Below are 17,155 nucleotides of genomic sequence, written 5' to 3' on the forward strand. Positions count from 1 at the left end.
TAAAATGCAATAAGATCAATAAGAAAACAATATTGCCAAATACTTTTTATATTTTCAAACGTATATACAAAATGAATGGTGTAAACAAGACATTTTATTATTATTATTATTATTATTAATAATAATAATAATAATAATAATAATAATAATAATAATAATAATAGTAGTAGTAGTAGTAGTAGTAATAGTAGTAGTTATTAGTAGTAATTATTAGTAGTATTTTAAGGTGTAGTTTTCCCTTCCCAAAATGGCGGTTGTTTTGCTCCACTGTTCCCAAGCGCGTGTCCGAGGCTACTGCTCGGTGGTCACGGGCGACGTGGCGACTCAGAATCCTCGATTGTAATATAGCGTATAAGGATGAACTGTCCTCGCGATGCATCTAACGTGTCAGCGTGTTTGGGTGTGAGAACTTTTTAGTGTGAGAGTTGCACAGCTGCTGCAAGTTTAGAAAGAGAACCGCTAGTTTTGCGCCTGACTGAGAAATCAGGGTGTGTGCACTGTGTTTGTTTGTGTACCTGCTGTACTTTGACTCTGTGAGCAGGTCCATGGGTCACTGCACAGTGAGTCTGTGATTTGGAGTGTTATGATGTGGCAATGTGTGTGTTCTCTCGTAGACACAGGACAGGAATCTCTGCTGAACTGTGAGTGTATCTGTCTTTCTTATTCCTACACGTAGGTTTAACTTTGCTCTCATTCTGCTGGTGTGGAAGGAATGATGCAGTTTGTTTAAGAGTATTGTGGACACTGTTTAAAAAATAAATCTTTTCACTGAGAATTTAATCATGAATTCATGTATCAAGTTGTGCCTGTAAAAGTTTTCCCCCCAGACACACAAAGTCTAGCTTTAATTTCCCCTCTTCTTTCTTTTCTGTGGTGTTTTGATAAATTTGATAAATTTTTGGCTAATAATAATAATAAGCTTATTCTACAAAGCCAACATAATAATAATAATAATAATAATAATAATTATTATTATTATTATTATTACTATTATTTATTATAAATTCTTCTTCTTGGTAGTATCTATTCATATATTGAAAAAAGTGATAATTTATTAAAAATAGAATAGTCGTGCTTTATAGACATAAGAACAACAGTTTTTCATTCTTTGGTTGAATTTTTGTCAAGAACTGCATCCACGTGGTAGGGAGAATGATCAGATTTCAAATAATGAAAATATTTGGGTTACATTCTGTGAAATTTCTTGAGCCTATTCTGTAAGTGCATATAAATGCATTAAGCTGCCTAAAAAAGCTTCTTCAATAACTGTATTCTGTTTTGCATTCAGTAGGAGTAGATTCCATCATTTGTAATAACCAGAACCCCTCTAATCCTCCAAAAATAACTGAAATTCTAATAAAGTTGTCCTTATAGGAGTGTGTGGCTGGCTTCAACACTGAGCAAATAATGGAGCCTAGAGGGCAGAACTGGAATGAGCAGTGGCCACAGAACCAGCTGTCAGATCACAGAGTCAGAGATGAGCAGTACAGGTTTCATTACACGGGAAAACATAGTCAGTACCCTCATGCAAATATAAGGGACAGTGAGAGACGATGGTATGCCCCAGATCCACGTTACATGTACTACACGAGTGGTGCTCCTCCTGCAGAGTTAGCATACAGCAGCCAACCCTACACACCTGACCGAACTCGATCACAATCCAGGTTAGTACAATGTGGTGTGCTTACAGTTTTTTTTTAAATCTTTGCCTATTTTATAAGATGCACCTACCTATATGCCAATATTCAGATATACACTTATTAGCTGTAATTAATTTGTAGACTTTTTGTAGATTTGTATACACAATTTTTCAGCTTGCTTCTACCTAGCCTGTAAAGCTAGCCTGCTTTACATTGCTGTTAATAAATGTAAAACAAATAGCACTGACAAGTATCTAAATTACTTTAAGTAAGAGAAGTGCGTACCTAACTGGTTTGATCTTTTTAGGCAGGGATATGATTATCCTCCCCAGAGCTATTGGGACTACAGGAGTGAATACAGCTATTACGATCATGGCTATTATAGAGGCCATTATGGATACCCAGGTATTCACATAATCATGCACTAGATTTTTAAACATCAATTTAGTAACAGTGTACCTGCTAACTGTAACTTGCGAAATCCTTTGCTGTTATTCCGGCAGCCTCAGATGCCAGTGGTTGTCCGGTGCCGGGATGGACATCAGGGGGGCATCAGGAGTGGTCAGGAGCCACATACACACCTCAGCATGGGTCAGGCCATTTCCATTAATTTAGTGTTTTTCTGTCTGTATTAGATGTGCAAGCATGCAGCAGCAACTCTCTGCACTGCACGTTCCTTACATTCACATTTCAGTTTTTACACCAGAACCAACTCTGTCTGCATTTTTGTTTTATTTGTGCAGCCAGCAGAGCTGAGTTTTGGTATGGAAATATAAACCCTAGCCTAACTACTAACCTAGCTACTAATATTCCTACTGCTTTTTTTGCATCATGTAAAATCGGAAAATAATGAGAAAGTCATGAGGTTCTCCTTACAGAACTATATCTTGTATATTGAGTACTTGTTTTAATCTTGTGTATATTAAATAAATGAATTGAGAACATATCATAACACACAATGTTTACTGATTTATTTTGTTGAAGAATGGTCATCCAATTTAAACAATAGATTTGTCTGGTTTACTACAGGTTGAGTAAAATCAAATCCATTCCTTTAACTTAACCATGCAGGTATGAGCTCAGAAGAGATAGTGGACAGTACGATGGAGGTGTTTCTGTGAGAGAAACCATGGACACCAGGAATGAAGCTGGAGAGGTCAGCCGTATCTTCACTTTCCTTCTATCACTATGCCATATATATATATATATATATATATATATATATATATATATATATATATATATATATATAATCTATATATATATATATATATATATATATATATATATACAGAACTTTGAACAATGTTGTGAACATAATTGTGTGCAGTGTTACTGCTTATTAGATTTAAATAATCATTTAACATGTGGTAAAAACTTTATTTGTGCAATGTGAAAACTCAGCATTCCAAAGTACTATGTGCCTTGTCTTGTGTCAAGCTTAAAACAAATGTACTCTGCCTCCTGCAGGTATCTGAAACTGGGGGCCTGGCTAGCTCTAAAACCTCCGGCTTGTCATCCAGCACCTATGAACTCAGCCAGTACATTAATGGAGAGGAGAGTGCTCCACCTCCAGTTCACTCAGGTAGAAATAGTAGTAAACATAATGTCACATCTGCCTGTATATAAACAGAACAGTCTTAGGTTTCTTATTATCACAGCACATGTGCAATTTTATTCAAGACAATTTAGAAGTGAATTCAAGCACATGGCTGAGAAGCTAAAGTTCCTTGCTTAAAGGAGTAAAAAGTTTTTTTTAGCCTAATTTCTGTAGCTGTAGCATTGTATCCATAGCTATTCCTAAAAACACACATACAGTGTGTATTATTCAAGAAATATGATACCTTATAGTTCCTAAAACTGGCGGTTGAAGACCTACTTATTCAGGAAACACTTCAACTAGCACTTCTTTCCTTATCTTTTGCAAAAAAACAAAAAAAACCTTTGACACTTTTTCATTGTAACTTTGAACAAATATTTTAAACTCATGGTATCTTAAGTATGTAACTTAGTGAACCAACATTAATGTATTCAATGTTAGAGATTTAAGCACTTATGTACGTCACTCTGGATAAGGGCGTCTGCCAAATGCTGTAAATGTAAAACAAAATGTTAACCTCTGTGCTACCACTGTTTTTTCACAATTTTTCATTAACACTCTATTTGTGCATCTTTTTGCTAATGCAACCAGTGCCTGAGTCCAAGTCAGTGGTTCCGCTGAAGTTCAGTGTTCCTCATGTGGCTTTGAGCTTTGGGCCTGCAGGGCAGCTGGTGAGAGTCACTCCAGCTTTGCCATCTCATGGGGAACCTGCTCAGGTGGAGCTCCACAGCCTGGAGGTACAAAAGCATGTGTCAGCCACTACTGAAGCAGCTTTTTTAATAAGGCTAGATCATTTGGATTAAACACAAAAATGTGCTGCACAAGGAAACTTTTGGACCAGGATTTGAAAGTGTTCATGTAATACGTATGATGTGTTGTAATAGCTTGATGTGTCTAGGTTATACTGAGTGACACGCATGAGCAGAATGACATGAGAGGCTTTCCTGGACCACTTGCGAGGTAAATCCTCTGTTTCAAATCTGTTTTTAGCTAAAGTTTTCAGTTATTAATTTTTTTCTTTTTTTTACCTCATTGCGGTTTTTTATTAAGCTAGAAGCAGAACCATTCTTATTACTTTGAAAAAGTAAAAAGAGAACAGTCATACCTCTTATTTTCACTAAAATTTTTCAGTGTTTTTAGGTGATGTTCAGTGACGTTTGACTTTCTATATATAATCATCATATATATATATATATATATATCATCCTTTTATGTAGGGAGGATCTGCATAAGGTGGATGTCATTAACTTCGCACTGCAGATGGCTGATTCTTGTCTGAAGGGTGAAACCACACTCAAGGCTTCCTCTGCCTCCCTCCTGTGGCATCTGCTGGTACTGCTGTGTAGACAGAATGGGGTAAGTAGCAACTGCTTGCTGTTATGACAAACCATTAGTGTGGAGGTGAGATATTAATAAATAACATTGTTTGAAGCAATTGTGTGATGATTTAATTATTTCTTAGCACATTACCCCCAAATCTCTGGTGCAAAACTGATTAAGCAAATGCAAAACACCAAACTTGTTTTGTCTGACTGATTGCACCTGTGGTAACAGGGAAAATCTTACATCTGTGAGCAAATAATTATTTTACAATGAGGCTATGGATGAAATCTTTACACAACTTCCATTGCTGTGGGCCTGTAAGAACAAACTCTAAAACATGTGTGTGCTCACCCTGGGCTGTCTAGTTTGTGACACTGTTTTCATGTTGTGCAGAGAATTGTGGGTTCTGATATTGCAGAACTCCTACTTCGAGAAAGACACACTGTTGGAGCATGTGATGGAGATGGCGGGCAGTCAGATGTGGGCAGCCTCATTGATCTAAATGAAACTCAAAAATCAGGGATGGATAGCTTTAACACTTCAGATCTCCTAACTGGAAATCCGCTCAGTAGTGAAGAAACTTCAGGTCAAAACATCCAGAACTATACCAAACTCCTGCTGGCTGGAAGAAAGAAGGTAATTTCTCTTTTTTTCTTTGGTGTCTTCTGGTTTCTTCTGTGTTTTTGGCTTCTTCTGTGTTATAATACAGTATGTATAAAACAGTTTGACACCATTGTTCATAAAATAAATTACATTTAATATGGATGAGAAATTTTAATGTATTTTTCATTCTTATGCCTGTTGTGTTGTCCTAGACGTTTCAGCACTATATGCTATGTGTAACTCATTTGGCTGAATTATTTAATTACAGCTTTATTTATTTTACATATTAATAAAACATTTTGGCCTGCTGTGATTACTGTAGTAACTAATATCCCAGCTGAAGTATTTATTTATTAGTAAAGCTGATGCTAGCCTGCGGCGTCTGTGCTAATGTTCGCCCACATTTTTTGATTTAGAAAAAAAAATCTCTTACCCCAAATGTATAATCTGACCATGTATGTATTTTGCATATACATATGCATCTTATATGGGCTGTATGTCTTTATAGGAAGCATTGGAGTCAGCCATGACAAGTGGATTATGGGGTCATGCTCTGTTTCTGGCCAGCAAGATGGACAGTAGGGCCTACAACACTGTATTGAGTAGGTGTGTCAGTGTATGATCCTGTATATCACAGCCTCCTTGCTCTAATGTATTTACTAAACCTGATCTGAACTGAAATCAGACATGCCTGAACAAGAATGTGTTAGATACCACATATACACCTACACATGCATATATAGTTTAAGTAGATGAAATTATAGGTTGTTTGCAATCAAATGACTATGAGCATGTGGACTTACTGTGTCCTTCTGGCAAACACAAATCTCACAAAATGTAATGTAGACAGAATTGTTGAACAATTTTCTTGACACAGTCTTGCTACATGTGGATTTCTTTAGAATAGGTCAAAGTGTGTGTTTAAGAAATCCAAGCTCCAGGCAAGTTTCAAGTGCAGATGAGGATAACAAACTATTGATTATACAAGTGGTGATCTATGGTCTGTTTTCTGAAAGCCTCTATGCAACATAAACAAATACAAAAGCAGATATGTGCAATAGATGGGCTATTTTTTTTTCTATTAAGAAATCTTGTCAGCTTAATCACAGGGCAGTCGCAGGATGTAGCAAAAAAGATTTACATAAGTGTGCTATTGTAAAAATACATGGACAGGGTTGGCAAGTATCAGCAACATTTTCACATCAACTGGCAAGCTGGAAAACAAATAAACTCCCTGAGATTATTATTAGGAGCAAACATTGAGAGGATCAGACTGAAAATTATTTCTGATACAGAAAATGGCAATGTTTTCCATCCCGTGGTCCAAATTCACATTTGGTAAATGCACTAACCCAATAGCTATTCCTAGCTTGTTGACATGGTTTCTTCTTTCATGTGGTCTTGATATTGCTGATCAATGTTTTCACCTATTAAATTACTGTCATCACTAATAATTTTTGACCTTCTAGATAGAAGCAAATCATTTAAGCCTTAAAAACATTTGAACAAATGTCATATCATATTTGTCAAACTAGTGAGCCAGCTAAAATGCCTGCTCTATAATAATTCCACAAATGTAATAGTTCACCATGGTAACAAAAGAAATCAGAGAAATTTGTTAACTATTTTATTTGTAGGTGAGCAAAATGTCTCACAGAGCAGTGAATGGAAAACAGTGCTACCCTCCACATACAGAAACATTTACATTTTACATTTAGCAGACACCCTTATCCAGAGCGATGTACATTTTTATCTCATTTTTATACAACTGAGCAATTGAGGGTTAAGGGCCTTGCACAGGGGCCCAGCAGTGGCAGCTTGTTGGACATAGGAATCGAACTCACAACCTTCCGATTGGTAGCCCAACACATTAACCACAAGGCTACTACATTCCCCATGACATAAACACAGCTGAGTTAACTAGCTGACCCAGTAGCACACTGCGCCAGCCATTAAATCATTTCAAGCATGTGGCAAAGCATGAGGACTTCCTGGGGCCTTCCAGCTGGCACAATCCTACAAATTATAATGCAGAGGCAAGATTTCTGTCTAGAAGCTAATGCCAAAATGCTTCATCTTTGTAATAATCCCATTGGCATGTTCTGGCTAGTGGAGCATCTGGTTTGTGATGGGACATATTGAAAGTCATAAACACCGTAGTGATAGAACAGATTAAATGTCCAGTGAGTAAATTTGTTGGCTGAAGCATTTGCAAGTCAGATATAGAAGTCTCAATTTCTGCATGGACCCCTGTATCTGCCGCTGAACTGGCTGGATTGAAATCTGACTCTTCCCCTCCAGGTCACTCTCCAGCAGCGCTTGATGGATGTCAGTAACTTGTCACCTCCTATTTTAGGAGACATTTTTTCTCTGTGAGCCCAAGCTCAGGTTACCATCAGTGTGTAATTTTATACATGTTCTCCTTGTGACTGTGTGGGTTTCCTTTGGGTTCTCCTGCTTTCTTCTACCTCTGAAAAACTGGCATGGATTGGATTGGGTACTCATGAGTGCATCTAGGTATGAATGAGTGCATGAATGTCTGTGCATATGGTGACCTTCCAATACATAATGTATTCCTTCATTGCATCCAGTGTCTCTGATAGTACAGTTGGACCAAATGTTACAGGTTGCCACAACATTTAAGTCAGTGCTGCATGCATTTGGACATGGTTGTCATGTGAACATGGACATGGTTGTTATTTAATATGGCATAAAGAGGGACATGCAGAACTCCCACTACACTGGCTCTTTGGCTGTGGTTTTTATGTGTGAATGTTAGTTACAGTGATGCAACATTTGGGTTTAATTGAGCACTGGAAGGTTTTATTTTTACTTAACCATATCAGCTGAGTGTGTGCACATTCCTAATGTTACTGAGTTAGCAGAATTTTAATTTTTTTTATTTATTTATAAATACAAAGAGTACTTATTATAACAAGTCATGTTGGTATTTTTGGTTTACTGGTTTTAGTTTAGTGAAAACTTTTTAGGTGTCGATTGGCTGCTACACTGTCTGAGAAGGAAATGATAAAAGTTAGTTAGTTTGTTTGTTTGTTTGTTTGTTTGTATGCATGGCTCTGGTTGTACTCATTGATGTATTGAGTATGTATTAATATCATTTAGCAGACAGGTAATGGCATGGAGGGATAAATGGGTTTTTCATGTGTGTAACCTCAACTTTTTTTTACATTTTATATATATATGATATGTATGTGTGTGTGATGACAGGTTCACAGGGAGTCTGTCTTCTAGTGATCCACTCCAAACCCTTTTCCAGTTCCTTTCTGGGAGGATCCCAGCTGTTGCCACAGTAACACACCATTATCTTTTCTCAGTTGTTGTTTAAAATATATATATTTTTCCCCCAACTGTGTTCTTATGTGTATTTTTATTTGGCTCATCACATATCCTCTCTATCTCTATCTCTTCCTCTTCCTCTTCCTCTTCCCTTCCCTTCCCTTCCCTTCCCTTCCTCTCCTCTCCCTCTCAGTCCTATAGTAAGAAGTGGGGAGATTGGAGGCCTCACCTTGCTGTTATGTTATCCAATGAAACCGGAGATTCTTCTATGAACTGCAAGTGTATCATTAACTTGGGTGACACACTAGGTACAAAATTACATATGTTAATCTAGTTCTCACATTTTATTGTACTGTTTTGTCTCCCAGATATCATCTAATAGTAAATTTAGTTCTGCAAATCCATCTAGCAAACATCCTGAAACAAATGCATACAGGCCCCCAAGACATCTTTAGAGACCAATGTTCAGTGCTGACTCTACTTTTTTTTGTGTGTTTCTGTGTTAGCTTCCAGAGGCCTGCTGCATGCAGCTCACATCTGCTACCTCATGGCTCACACACCCTTTGGCTGGTACACAAACAAATCACAGCATCTGGTGCTACTCAGCAGCAATCACAAGTAAGGTCCTACAAAAATTATATACATAATTATAATTGTATGAGTTATCGTTATATTCTTTAACTGTGTGAGTGGCATCACACAGATGCATTAAAGATTACTGTGGATGATGTCACTTGGATAGCCTAATGTTTGCATTTACTAAAAACAGTCTACACTCAATTTTCATTCTTTTCTTAGTAAACGACTTTATTTGGCTACTACAGACCAAACTAAAGACTCTATTGAATGCTTTTAACACACATGGTACTGTTTGACTATGAATAGGGGTATAGGGGTATAGGGGAAGTGGTAGCTTAGTGGTTAAGGTGTTGGACTAATGATCAGAAGGTCATGATTTTAAATCCCAGGGCACCAAGCTGCCACCCCTAATCCCCTGAACAAGGCCATTAATCCTCCATAGCTCAGTTGCATAAGTGAGTTAAATGTAATAAGGGCATCTGCCAAATGATATAAATGAAATGTTATGAAGCATACATCTGTGGGTAAGCAATAACTCATAATCTCATTACCTTTTGTCACCCAGAAGAGGATATGTTCTCTTATGAGTGTCTAGCTTGTGTTTTCTCTTAGTCACCGTTGCCTGTGGCTTGCTTATTAGAAAGGATTTTTCGTAAAGGTGCTATATAAATAAAATTGAATGCAACAGAAGTCTAATTTGTATATTGCCTGGCAGCTCATTTCTTTAACAGCTATTTCTGCCGTGTGTTCATGAATTTTTATCTTTGCAGTGCCTCTTTAAATTTCTTCCTTAATAGCATGGAGAAAAAAAGGAAAGCTAATTTACTTTACAGTACCATAAACCACTGCAACTACAGACAAGTATGTTAATGATGGTGTTTCCCCTGAAAGTGGATGCTCTCTGTTTTTAAGAAAAAATGAGTCTGTGCCTACATAGAAATGCTTCTTCTTATCTTAAATAATATTTTCAATTATTTATGAAGGGTACATAATATACACCAAGATTACTGATATCTAGACTAAATCAGATTTTTTAATTGAAGTATCTGAACCATACTTATCCTTTTACCATGACCTCAACAGTATTGTGCAACCTGATGAAAGTGCAATGTACTAATAACTGTTGGTCATATCTGATTTGTGGATATTGCTTTGTGTTCCATGTTATGTTCCTAAGTTATGTATGTAATGATTTTTGAGATAATGATGATAATAATAATAATAATAATAATAGTAAGAATAATACTAATAATATATGATGAGCTTTGTCTATTTATCTATGTCTGTCATTGACTGTTGCTGAGATTATTTTTTATAAAAAATAAGGCAGCATTATGCTGGATTTTGGGCTGAAGATTTTATTGGTAAAGAAACAAGAGATCATGTGAAGAGATTCAGAATGCCTGAAACTGTATTACATGTCTCTATTCTTAATTACACCAGGCTTGTATTAAAGGCTTCTTTTTAACTAAATTTTCTCTTGTTGTTATGATAATCCTGCAGTACTTCATTTGCTGACTTCTGTCACAATTCAGCCATTCGTTGCACTGAGGTTTTTGAATACAGCCAGAGATTGGGAAACCCATCCTTCATCATCCCTTCTTTTCTGGTACGTCTGCTCGGTTCCCTTTTAGTGTTATGTATAGTCAAGGAAAGAAGTCCTTAATCAATGAATTTGTAATGTAGTTCATGTATTTGACAAGTGAATGATTTAATATAGATTGTCTATTGTGGTAGTGTCTCTATTTCGATTTAGCCAATTAGCATCAAAGACGGTTCAATGACATGGAACATTTGGTTAAATAAATTATGATTTACCTGATGGTTATTTCCTGTTTACTCCATTGTTGCTGTGGTTTGTCTTGTTCAGGTATATAAGTTTGTGTATGCATGTCGATTGCTGGATTGCGGACTGTTCTCACAGGCCTTTCATTACTGTGAGCTTGTAGCCAAATCTCTGCTCACTGTACAAGAGCCAAACTTCATACTGCTACAGGAAGTTATCAAGGTAACACACGCTCATTAAACAAAGACTCTCAGCTATGTGCTGCATTTGAGAAACAGAAATCCTTAAAGAATAAATCCTTGAAGAATAGTAGCAAAAAAGCAGTAGTAGCTATATTGTGGCTAGAATCACTTTCTCTATACATAATTTGGAATAACTTCACAAAAGCGTTAGACTTGGGTAGGAGGTCAGCCCAATGTTTGAAGTTATAACTAGATATAGATATTATAATAGAATTGATTATAAATGGTGGAGAGCTAATTTGATTTCTTTACACTATTATGTCTGGAGGTGTTATGTTTATGGGTTGTCTGTCCATCTGTCTGTCTCCGAGATCCCGATTGTTCACTAGATTTATAACTGTTTGAAATTTATTTTAAAGGCATTTGAGGCAAACCAATTTGTAACAAGAATGACAAGATTGATATTGGAGAATTTTTTTTTCTATTGTGATATCCAAAATACAAGCATTTTTTATTATACAAAACAGCATGGTGTAACAGCATAGCAGAACAAGATTCAGGCCTGGAGAAAGATATTGCAGCAACATTGTTTGGTGTAATAAAAGTGTGTATTTTTCATTGTATTTGTTTGCTTTCATAGATGGTGGACAGGCTCAAACATTCTGAAACACAGATCTGTGAGACAGGCGCTGATCCAGAGTGGCTGTCTCTCCTACGGCAGCATCTGCATGTGAGCTCATATTTCATCTGTTCATCACTCTGACCGTAATTTATTGGTTGATTTGCTTGGGAGGATGAAAACGCATATATAATGAATCGTGTATCAGTTTTCTTTTTAAAGAAATTAACTATAGATTATTTTTAGGCTGCAGTCTGCTTTGTAGCTACAAGGCTAATGTAGGTTAAAGGCTTGGTAATACCATTTAAATATATTTACATTGTAAATAAACAATTGCAAACTATTGCAGAATATATCAGTCACATTAGTGTATATATATATAAATCAAATTCAAAGGTTATGAGTTCAGTCCTAGTACTGCTGTCTTGTTTGGAAATGTGAATAAATACATTTCTATTCCTTATACATTAGCTCTTATATTCCTACATAATCACTCTGCACTATGCTTCAACATTTCTGTCTTCTTGTATGTATTTTGTCTGTATTGTAATTATTTGCATCTATGTCTTATATTGCCGTCCCAATAAAGCATGTGTGTTTGTAGATGGAGAACTCTGCCAGTGATGGTTTGTTCCACTTAGCTGCTAAAGCCACTGCATGGAACCAAAAGGAGAACAGGGAGTGTGCAGGTAAATTAGTGTCCCACAATGTTACCACAATGGGCACATTCACATCATTCATTTTATTACCAGCACATCCATTAGGAGACATTAGTAGCACACGAGAGACATTGTCAGTTTTACAGTACTGTTTACCGTTTACTACTCTGACTATTTACTGTAGAGAGAACATCATGGGGCCACATTAAGGGCCAAGCCACGGTGTTATTAGGTCAGATGCAATGTATTCGATGGCATTTGGAGTCTGAATGGATCAGGACTATAGACTTCATAAGCTCATCCAAAGTACACTGGGATCTGATCCCACTGCTTTTACAAAACACCAAAATATGGCAATAGACATTGCTCCTAAGTATATGCAGAAACAAAACAAATGCTTAGTATTTCCAAAATGTAACAATTAACATGCTGTTTTCAGCTTGAAGTTTGTTACTGTTACTGTACATTACAGTTCAGATGACTTACAGTAATTGATTTTAAACTTCTTTTCAGCAAACTGTTGTCTCTACAAAACAATAATATACAGTGCCAGCAACAACATAATGCATTTATTCCCAAGAGAAAATGGGACAAACTGACTGAAATATTTTTTACTGTAAAAATCATCTTAAATTTAAATGTATTTGTCAGAATTTGTTTTATTTTGTAGCCATTTCTGTGTTCATATCTGACATTTTTTTAATGCTGTAAAGTAAACAGTTTATGTTTTTGTAGATTTTAACCAGGATGAACTTTCCACCAGTGAGATGATCCACACTTCACTTAATGAGGACAGTCATAATGGTTCAGGAAATGTGCATTTCAATCATTCTCATTCTGCAGCACATCCTCAATACTCCTACTTCCCGGAGGAACAGTCGTACCTCCCAGAAACCCAAACGTGTGCTCCTGAAGAGCGACTTCCTCAAATCTATGCTCCTGTTCCCATGTATTCTCATCAGAATCTGGTCTCTTCTGAACTCTCACCAATTCCTGCAGTTCAGGATAGTGTTAATCATCCTGGCACCTCATACCATCAGTCTGCATCCAGTCTGGATCCAATGAGCCACAATAATGCAGGTTAGAATGCTGTTGGAAAACATTGGGTCAGTCTGGGCTTTAAATAGGAAACACCAACAAAACCCAAATACTGTGTGCTGGTAAATGGTGCTGTACGTTAGTGAATGTCAGTATATGTTGGTGAATGTGGGTGTGTGTAACTTACTAAAAATTGCTGTGTGTACTTGTGTATGAAGTTAAGTGTTGGTGTATATTGGTCTTTGTTGAATATGGGAACGTTAATGTTTATTGGTGGATATTCATGCTTTCTGGCTGAAAAATGTTGGTATGTTGAATGTTTGATGAATTCATATTTATCTGTGAATACTGGCATTGGTGAATGTTTTCTTTAGTGAATGTTGATGATGGTGAATGTATGTTTGTAAATTAATGTTTTTTTACTCTATTATCTACATTTTATAGCTAAACATAATACCTGTAATGGGCTACATAAACTGTACACTAGTATATCTTTGTATATCAATTTTCTCTATGGAAATATTTTTTCCACAGATGCTGACTTCTACACTGGTAATAACATGGTAAGAAATTAAATAATGTTTAATGTACATTTCTCAGATTTCCCTCCGCTTCCCCTTCCTAATGGCAAATAAAGCCATCATCATTCACCTTAGCAGTCAGTATTAAGTAATCAGATGTTGTTGTTTTTTAATGGAAACTAAAATTAAGTATAACACATTTATTGCTTATTTTTTGCTCTATAACATTTTAAACAACTGTGTTTTCAAGATGGGAGCTCCTAATGGAACTGCTCTGGGAAGTGCTGATCTTAGCATGACGTCTCCTACCCAGGCTAATACAAATGAAACTACTATTCAGAAATCAGAAAATGTGAGTGATTAACATGTATTAAACATTATAAATCTTGTTGAAGTTTTAATACAACTTTTTTTTTGGTTTCTATTTTTAAACAGGAATCAAAGTCAGGATGGTTTAGTGGATGGTTCAAGTCAAAGCCAAAAGAAATTCTAGAGGAACAGTATGAACAAACCAAACCTGCTTTCATGGTAATTATACTACTACTGATTCACATAATATTAGTAAGCACCAAAGACATCTTGAAAATAAATGTAAATGGAATCACATGTTAATGTTTATGAACATTCTGTTGATTTGTTCATGTTAATTAATTTTACTTCCACAGTGTGTATGTGTGCATTGTACGTTACCACAAAAAGCACAATTGTCAAGAATGTCTTTGATTAAAAAAAAAAAATAATAAAAAAATCCTAAACACTCACCCCCACTACAAGGCGCTGGGCCTACAGCTGTTAAAGCATGACAATAGCACTGTACACAAAACAGGTTCCATAAATACATTGTTGCTGTTAGCCGTGGTCTCAACGTCAATACACACCTTTGGGTGAATTGAATTGGAATGCCAAATGCCCACCAGAGATTTACTTGCTTGACATCAGTACCAGACCTTACTAAGGTTTTTGGGAATAAATACCAACAGGCAACTCTCCAAAATCTAGTGGAATACGTTCACAGATGAATGATGCCTGTTTTAGCAGCAAACATGGGACCACTTCCATATTAAGGCCCATTGTTTTGGAATGGGATGCTCAACATACACGTATATAGGTATGATAGTCAGGTTTCCAAATATTTTTTGCCATATGGCCATACAGTACACTACATGTGTAGTATGTGTAATTAGGTGTATTTAGTCTGTCTATCGATTTTGATCCTATGTTGGGTTCAAATTTTCAAAGTCACAAAAATTTCTTTTAGGAGTCATCACACAATCCGACCCTCCCTGCTCCACCAAAGGTCTCTTCTACCATGCTGCCATCACAGACCCAAGCTGCTGGCATTAATCCCTTTTCTAGGAGAGCTGGTTAGTTCAGTGCATGTACAGTTCTCAAATCTCTATGTCCCTAATGTCTCCCTTATAATGCTAGCTTTTTTCTTTTAGTCTAATTCTCAACAATTTCACCTATAAAGGTTTAGTCAAACAAAGTCCCTGGAATACAGTAACAATGAAAATATCCATATCAGAAAGTCAAAATCCAGCCATACAAGGTCATGTGATCACATGGTCCCAGGTCAAAAGCCAAGACTGAAGTCAGCATTGCAAGCTATTTGCAGAATGACATTTCAAAAAAATGGATAATTGTTTTTTCTCTAACATGCAGATAGGTCTCCAGACTGCTAGCTCACACATACTGTAACATAATATAAGGATTTTTCACAAATTACATATTGCACCCTAAGTATCAATGAAACCAAGGTTGTACTGACATTACTTAGTTAATTAGTATTGCAGTTTGAGCCCAAGTATTCGCTTCTATGTCATGTCTTGTCATTGACTTATAGACTCTAAGTAATCATGCCACACTGATTCCTTGCCTGACGGTTAGTTTTTACGAGAGGCCTGAAATTAAAAACCTCAATATTATTTTTATGTTTGATAAGAATTAAGGGGGAAAAAAAACAGTGTTTACCTTATAACTAGAGTTTTTTTTTTCCTTTTAGGTCAAAAGCCCAGTACAGCTGTGGGCCAAGGTCCATAATACAGCTGGGCACATGGGACTGTTCTGTTCATTGAGAGGCTTATAGGTGGTGTCAACCTGCTGAGTCTAGATCACAACATCTCAGCATTCGACATCAATCAGAAACCCAAAGGTCATGGTATCATGGTAATCACTTAATATTTTTAGAGGGACACAAATTAATTATTTGCACTATTTGAGATTACATAAAAACCTGCATTAGTGCATTTGAGACATAAGAGCTTAGAATTCATTATCTTTCACTGAAGAAATGAAACGGCAGAGAGCTGGAACTAATAGTGAAGACTCTTGAAGTGTGGAGCTGTAGTTTTAGATCAGATTTGAAATATCATAACAGCATTGGTTGTATTCTGCGAGCTTTTTTTTATGACTATGCAACAGATTTCAGGAAAGCACAAAACTAGGTAACAAGTGCATGATGCAAGTTCCAGGTTTATTACGCAAAATAAGTCAAACTCCTTATAGTAGCTGTCTCATAAAATGTTCATGATTTTTTTGCTGTAAAGGGAACAAAATGCAAACATTTTGTATATGAAAATATGTCCATTACGTTTGTTCTAATTTGCAAGATATGATGCAATTTGCACACCTATTGAAGCAACTGATCAAATATTTCATTAATTTAGAAGAGAATGAGCAACAGTGGTACATTTAAATGTCTCAGAAGTAATTTTTTTGTATCTTCAACCTCAATCCTGTTTATTGATGTGGGTTCAGTTTGGGTTTATATCCATTATGGGAACCAACAGTTTCGGAACAAATTTGCTAATGTACATTAAAATGTTTACTTGTATGTCAGTATTCATTCTATAAGAGCTTCTTTTATATGACCAAATTAGGTGGGTCGTTTTCTAGATTGGTAGGTTTAATAAATGCTCTGACTAATAATGAATTCAGTGTAAAACAGTATGCAATGTGGAACATCATAATTATCGTCTCTTTTATGTCACTTTTCAACAACGGCAGAATAATGACAAAGTGATTGTCAGCTGTTCAGTTTATGGCAATATCTTTAATAAATTTTGAGACTTTTGTAAATAATGTTTTGCTCACTGAGCATATCAAACTAATTCTTTATTAAGTGTATCAATTACTATTTGTATTATCAGAATATGTTGGATTTGTAAATTAATGTTTGATACTGTATTTTATCTTGCACTAAGATGATTAACATATATGTCACACATATTTGCTTTTGAATAATAGGAGGAAATAAAAGGCACGTCTGCATGTTATGGGCCTTATATTGGTACTATATCGAGATAACC

The 17,155-nt window shown here is 36.1% G+C and overlaps 1 protein-coding gene across 4 annotated transcripts; it reads left to right on the plus strand.

Annotated features, from left to right (window-relative positions):
• Nucleotides 1-249: 249 nt before the first annotated feature.
• sec16b (SEC16 homolog B, endoplasmic reticulum export factor) lies at nt 250-17,122 on the plus strand. 4 transcript variants are annotated; one of them, XM_047814382.1, is made up of 25 exons: nt 250-641; nt 1,375-1,664; nt 1,948-2,045; nt 2,144-2,231; nt 2,712-2,796; nt 3,111-3,225; nt 3,832-3,977; nt 4,139-4,200; nt 4,458-4,596; nt 4,957-5,199; nt 5,675-5,772; nt 8,395-8,476; nt 8,657-8,771; nt 8,970-9,081; nt 10,546-10,651; nt 10,913-11,050; nt 11,651-11,740; nt 12,234-12,318; nt 13,024-13,050; nt 13,132-13,368; nt 13,861-13,889; nt 14,098-14,199; nt 14,283-14,375; nt 15,106-15,211; nt 15,850-17,122. In XM_047814382.1, the coding sequence occupies exons 2-25, from the start codon at nt 1,408-1,410 to the stop codon at nt 15,885-15,887; spliced, it is 2,691 nt and encodes an 896-aa protein (XP_047670338.1). In that variant the 5' UTR covers nt 250-641; nt 1,375-1,407; the 3' UTR covers nt 15,888-17,122. The 4 variants fall into 4 exon arrangements, with proteins under 4 accessions (XP_047670338.1, XP_047670339.1, XP_047670337.1 ...); XM_047814383.1 differs by lacking the exon at nt 13,024-13,050; XM_027146884.2 differs by having other exon boundaries at nt 251-641; nt 13,024-13,368.
• Nucleotides 17,123-17,155: the final 33 nt, after the last annotated feature.

This window comes from Tachysurus fulvidraco, chromosome 5, assembly GCF_022655615.1.
Source record: "Tachysurus fulvidraco isolate hzauxx_2018 chromosome 5, HZAU_PFXX_2.0, whole genome shotgun sequence".
In the NCBI taxonomy this organism is placed as follows: Eukaryota; Metazoa; Chordata; class Actinopteri; order Siluriformes; family Bagridae; genus Tachysurus; species Tachysurus fulvidraco.

What these genes read in the sequence shown, in the direction of transcription:
- sec16b (XM_027146884.2), top strand. Translation starts at nt 1,408, where the DNA reads ATGGAGCCTAGAGGGCAGAACTGGAATGAGCAGTGGCCACAGAACCAG. An exon ending in CGAACTCGATCACAATCCAG is followed by an intron (nt 1,665 to 1,947) that starts GTTAGTACAATG and finishes TGATCTTTTTAG; the next exon opens with GCAGGGATATGATTATCCTC. An exon ending in TGCTGTGTAGACAGAATGGG is followed by an intron (nt 4,597 to 4,956) that starts GTAAGTAGCAAC and finishes CATGTTGTGCAG; the next exon opens with AGAATTGTGGGTTCTGATAT.